The 6,000-nt window shown below is 48.2% G+C and overlaps 1 protein-coding gene across 4 annotated transcripts in view; it reads right to left on the reverse strand.

The window, feature by feature from the left end:
* The window catches only part of ABL2 (ABL proto-oncogene 2, non-receptor tyrosine kinase), a 65,753-nt gene extending 59,972 nt beyond the window's left edge, over positions 1 to 5,781 (reverse strand). For all 4 annotated transcript variants that reach the window (XM_089515948.1, XM_089515946.1, XM_089515947.1 and 1 more), the window contains exon 1: positions 5,372 to 5,781. In XM_089515948.1, the coding sequence (XP_089372074.1) occupies positions 5,372 to 5,636 (265 nt within the window). In that variant the 5' untranslated portion in view covers positions 5,637 to 5,781. The remainder of the gene's footprint in view (positions 1 to 5,371) is intronic.
* Between the last annotated feature and the right edge of the window lie 219 nt (positions 5,782 to 6,000).

A 6,000-nucleotide genomic window follows, 5' to 3' on the forward strand; every position in this document is an offset into this window, starting at 1 on the left:
TAAGAAAGAACAGGAATAAGAAACCAACAACACTTTTTCTATCTCAATGCTTCTGACCAGTGTGGCTCTGAATCTCACTGCACCTCATCCACAGCCTTTCAGACAGAGGGCCTGAACAGACAAGCCAAAATAAAGCTTTGGACATGTGTTGTTTAAATGATGAATAAATAAGGCGGAGCTTTAGTGCAGCTTTCGGCCTCTTAAGATGTGTGTGTCATTTAAACATTATACCTCCAAAGTGACCCGAAGCAGCTTTATTTTGGCCTGTCTGTTTGGGGCTACAGATGCAAAAGAGAACTGTATAGGTGCTGTATTTCTCCCAAGACAGCACCTATACAGTTCTCTTTTGCCTTCATCCCTGCCAGCAAAGATCAGAGTTAAACTGTTAACTTAAGAACTGCTGCACGGGTATAATAATGCCTGCAAACAATTTCAAGAAAAGGCCCCTTATGAACAGCAAACATTGGGAAAGCAAGCTCTGACATAACTACATTCTGGCGCTCTTCCTGGGAAGCTTGACAAGACGTTTCAGTCACTGCACTTTGTTAAAGCCAAATATTGATGTTCTGTGCCTTCAGGTTGTTTCCCACTTATGGCAACCCTAAGGCAAACCTATCATGAGGTTTCCTGAGCCTGAGGGTATGACTTGCCCAAGGTCACCCAGTGGGCTTCTATGGCCAAGGAACAAGGATTCGAACCCTGGTCTCTAGAGTTGTAGTCCAGCACTCGAACCATTACCCATGCTGATTCCTTGTCAAATATCAACATAACTTAGAGCTGTCAAGAAAGTGGCCTTGAATGGAATCAGTCATAAGATGAGCCAAGTACCACTTCAAGTTTCACTAGGGATGCAAATATGTAAACAGAGTTGTGGCAAAAAGGACAAGCAAGAGTTGCACCATTGGTTATAAGCTGGCTGTGACATATATTCAAACTGCCAACATTTGTTTTGGTTCTTTAAAAACCTCCCATAAACACACCAACAGCATCTGAGGAAGTAGACTTTAGTCTAGGAACGCTCATGCTGCCAAGTTCTTTCTTTCAGTGAGTCTCAAAGGTGCTGCAAGATCTCTCTAGATTCTCATAAACACAGCAAACAACGGTGGTCAGTCTAAAAAACGTATGTGCCTTTGGCATCATCATCATCATCATCATCCGTCTATTTATTTGTATCCCGTTTCTCCCACAAAACTGGAACTCAGAGTGGCTTACAACCTAAAAGAACAGTACAATTAAAAATACAGTTGTCCCTCCATATTCACTAGGGTTAGGGGAACAAGACCCTCGTGAATATGGAAAAACTGCAAGTAACAAAAACACCACGTTTTTACTGGGAGGACACCTCTCTAGGAATCTCTGGGTCCTCCAGTGCAACTCTGTGGTTGATGTCCGACAGACACTGACCACAGAACTGACCTGGAGGAGCTACAAAGGCCTAGTAGAGTAGTCCCTCTTTAACTTTTAGTTAAAGTTGACCATAGAGTTGCGCTGGAGGGCCTAGATATTCCTAGAGAGAAACTATTAACCAAATCCTTGAATAATCAAAGCCGCAAATATCAAAGCCGCAAATATGGAGGGATGACTGTATATGAAAGTGACCATTAAAATAGAATTAAACTATAACACTACGAAAACAGATCACTTGTTAAAAAAGAAAATACTGCTGAAGATAAAAGTGCTTAAAGACAGTACACTTTAAAACAGTACAGCATCCCCAACCCATTCTTTAAAGACTTTCTGGTTTAAAAGTCTGTCTCAATAGAAAGCTCATAGCCTGCCCACAAAGGGCCAAAAAGGGGGCCATTCTGACATCCCTAGGAAAGAAGTCCCAAAGTCTCTGGGAGCAGCCACCAAGAAGACCCACCAACCATGCTTATGATGGGGCTGGGACTGAGAGAAGGGCCTCTCCTGAGGATCCCAGAGCCCAGGCCGCCTCACACAGAGAGATAAGGCCTGCCACCTGTAATGGGGCATACACTGTAATACAGACAAACAAAACGCGGGAGGTGCTAAAAGAAATGACAGGGCTTGCCCATAGAGGACCATACTTGCCCATAGGGAATCATTGGAGAACGCTTGCCCATATGGAATCATAGGGGAATACTTGCCTATAGGGAATCATTGGAGAATGCTTGCCCATAGGGAATCACTGGAGAATGCTTGCCCATAGGGAATCACTGGAGAATACTTGCCCATAGGGAATCACTGGAGAATGCTTGCCCATAGGGAATCACTGGAGAATGCTTGCCCATAGGGAATCATTGGAGAACACTTGCCCATTGGAGAATGCTTGCTCATAGGGAATCTTTGGACAATGCTTGCCCATAGGCAATCATTGGAGAATGCTTGCTCACAGGGAATCATAGGGGAATGCGTGCCCATAGGGAATCATTGGACAATGCTTGCCCATAGGGAATCATAGGGGAAAACTTGCCCATAGGGAATCATAGGGGAAAACTTGCCCATAGGGAATCATTGGAGAATACTTGCCCATAGGGAATCACTGGAGAATACTTGCCCATAGGGAATCATTGGAGAACACTTGCCCATAGGGAATCATAGGGGAATACTTGCCCATAGGGAATCACAGGGGAATGCGTGCCCATAGGGAATCACTGGAGAATACTTGCCCATAGGGAATCACTGGAGAATGCTTGCCCATAGGGAATCATTGGAGAATGCTTGCCCATAGGGAATCACTGGAGAATACTTGCCCATAGGGAATCATTGGAGAATACTTGCCCAAAGGGAATCATTGGAGAACACTTGCCCATATGGAATCATAGGGGAATACTTGCCTATAGGGAATCATTGGAGAATGCTTGCCCATAGGGAATCACTGGAGAATGCTTGCCATAGGGAATCATTGGACAATGCTTGCCCATATGGAATCATAGGGGAATGCGTGCCCATAGGGAATCATTGGAGAATGCTTGCCCATAGGGAATCATAGGGGAATACTTGCCCATAGGGAATCATAAGGGAATGCTTGCCCATAGGGAATGATTGGAGAATGCTTGCCCATAGGGAATCATAGGGGAATACTTGCCCATAGGGAATCATAGGGGAATACTTGCCCATAGGGAATGATTGGAGAATGCTTGCCCATAGGGAATCATAGGGGAATACTTGCCCATAGGCAATCATAGGGGAATGCTTGCCCATAGGGAATCATTGGACAATGCTTGCCCATAGGGAATCACTGGAGAATGCTTGCCCATAGGGAATCATTGGACAATACTTGCCCATAGGGAATCATTGGAGAATGCTTGCCCATAGGGAATCATTGGACAATACTTGCCCATAGGGAATCATAGGGGAATACTTGCCCATAGGGAATCATTGAAGAATACTTGCCCATAGGGAATCATTGGAGAATGCTTGCCCATAGGGAATCATTGGAGAATATTTGCCCATAGGGAATCATTGGAGAATGCTTGCCCATAGGGAATCATTGGAGAATGCTTGCCCATAGGGAATCATTGGACAATGCTTGCCCATAGGGAATCATTGGACAATGCTTGCCCATAGGGAATCATTGGACAATACTTGCCCATAGGGAATCATTGGAGAATACTTGCCCATAGGGAATCATTGGAGAATGCTTGCCCCTAGGGAATCATTGGAGAATACTTGCCCATAGGGAATCATTGGAGAATACTTGCCCATAGGGAATCATTGGAGAATGCTTGCCCCTAGGGAATCATTGGAGAATGCTTGCCCATAGGGAATCATTGGACAATGCTTGCCCATAGGGAATCACTGGAGAATGCTTGCCCATAGGGAATCATTGGACAATGCTTGCCCATAGGGAATCATTGGACAATGCTTGCCCATAGGGAATCATTGGACAATGCTTGCCCATAGGGAATCATTGGACAATGCTTGCCCATAGGGAATCACTGGAGAATACTTGCCCATAGGGAATCATTGGAGAATACTTGCCCATAGGGAATCATTGCAGAATGCTTGCCCATAGGGAATCATTGGACAATGCTTGCCCATAGGGAATCATTGGAGAATGCTTGCCCATAGGGAATCATTGGAGAATGCTTGCCCATAGGGAATCATTGGAGAATGCTTGCCCATAGGGAATCATTGGACAATACTTGCCCATAGGGAATCATTGGACAATACTTGCCCATAGGGAATCATAGGGGAATGCTTGCCCATAGCGAATCATTGGACAATACTTGCCCATAGGGAATCATAGGGGAATACTTGCCCATAGGGAATCATAGGGGAATGCTTGCCCATAGGGAATCATAGGGGAATACCTGCCCATAGGAAATCATTGGAGAATGCTTGCCCATAGGGAATCATTGAAGAATACTTGCCCATAGGGAATCATAGGGGAATACTTGCCCATAGGGAATCATTGGAGAATGCTTGCCCATAGGGAATCATTAGAGAATGCTTGCCCATAGGGAATCATTGGAGAATGCTTGCCCATAGGGAATCGTTGGAGAATGCCTGCCCATAGGGAATCATTGGAGAATGCTTGCCCATAGGGAATCATTGCAGAATGCTTGCCCATAGGGAATCATTGGAGAATGCTTGCCCATAGGGAATCATTGGAGAATGCTTGCCCATAGGGAATCACTGGAGAATGCTTGCCCATAGGGAATCATTGGGGAACACTTGCCCATAGGGAATCATTGGAGAACACTTGCCCATAGGGAATCACTGGGGAACGCTTGTCCATAGGGAATCATTGGAGAATGCTTGCCCATAGGGAATCATTGGAGAATGCTTGCCCATAGGGAATCATTGGAGAATGCTTGCCCATAGGGAATGACTGGAGAATGCTTGCCCATAGGGAATCATTGGAGAATGCTTGCCCATAGGGAATGACTGGAGAATGCTTGCCCATAGGGAATATTGGAGAATGCTTGCCCATAGAGAATCATTGGACAATACTTGCCCATAGGCAATCATAGGGGAATGCGTGCCCATAGGGAATCATTGGACAATACTTTCCCATAGGCAATCATAGGGGAATACTTGCCCATAGGGAATCATAGGGGAATACTTGTCCATAGGGAATCATTGGGGAATACTTGCCCATAGGGAATCATAGGGGAATACTTGCCCATAGGGAATCATAGGGGAATACTTGCCCATAGGGAATCATTGGAGAATGCTTGCCCATAGGGAATCATTGGAGAATATTTGCCCATAGGGAATCACTGGAGAATGCTTGCCCATAGGGAATCATTGGAGAACCCTTCCCCATAGGGCAGCATTGGGCAAGTAATGTCTCCCTATGGGCAAGCATCCCCCAATGTCTCCCTATGGGAGCTAAGGCGTGAAAGCGCTGCCAAACCGGGTTCTCCCTCCAGTGCGGATGCAGGCGCCACACCCAGCTCACCGTGCTGCGTGAAGACGTTGAAGCCGCTCTCTGGGCCTCGGGGGCCGCCGGCGGAGGCCTCTCTCCTGCGGCTGGAAGGCCTGCTGGAGCCGCCACTGCCAGTGCTGCTGCTGTTGCTGCTGCCTCGGAGCCGCTGGGGCTGAGAGAGAGGCGGAGGCTGCTGCTGCTGCTGCTGCTGCTGAGGCGGCGGCGGAGGCGGCTGCTGGATAGCAGCGGCGGCGGCGGCGGTGCCCGGCTCTCCGACGCGGCCCACCTGCTGGCCCATCCCCGTTCTCCCCCTCCTCTTCCTCCTCCCTCGCCAGCGCCCTCGGCCTCACATGCCGCTTCCGGAAACCCTGCCGCCGTTCTCCGGAGAGGCCTCACGGACTCGCCCCCTCAGTCCCCACCGCCGCCGCCATCTTAACCATAGAGTTTGGAGCGCGGGACAGAGCGTCTCCCTCCTCCTCCTCTCTCTCTCTCTCTCGCCCGCCCTTCCTGCCTCCGGTCCTCCAGGCGCCCCTGGCCCCGCCTCCCCCAGATTCTGACCACGCCTCTCCTGGCTTCTGGCCACGCCCCTCCCGGCTCATAGCCACGCCCTTCCCGGCTCATGGCCACGCCCCCTAAACCAAAGGCTCCCCAACGTTCGCTTG

This window comes from Sceloporus occidentalis, unplaced genomic scaffold, assembly GCF_023333645.1.
Source record: "Sceloporus occidentalis isolate IW3139 unplaced genomic scaffold, rSceOcc1.0.p SCAF_3, whole genome shotgun sequence".
In the NCBI taxonomy this organism is placed as follows: Eukaryota; Metazoa; Chordata; class Lepidosauria; order Squamata; family Phrynosomatidae; genus Sceloporus; species Sceloporus occidentalis.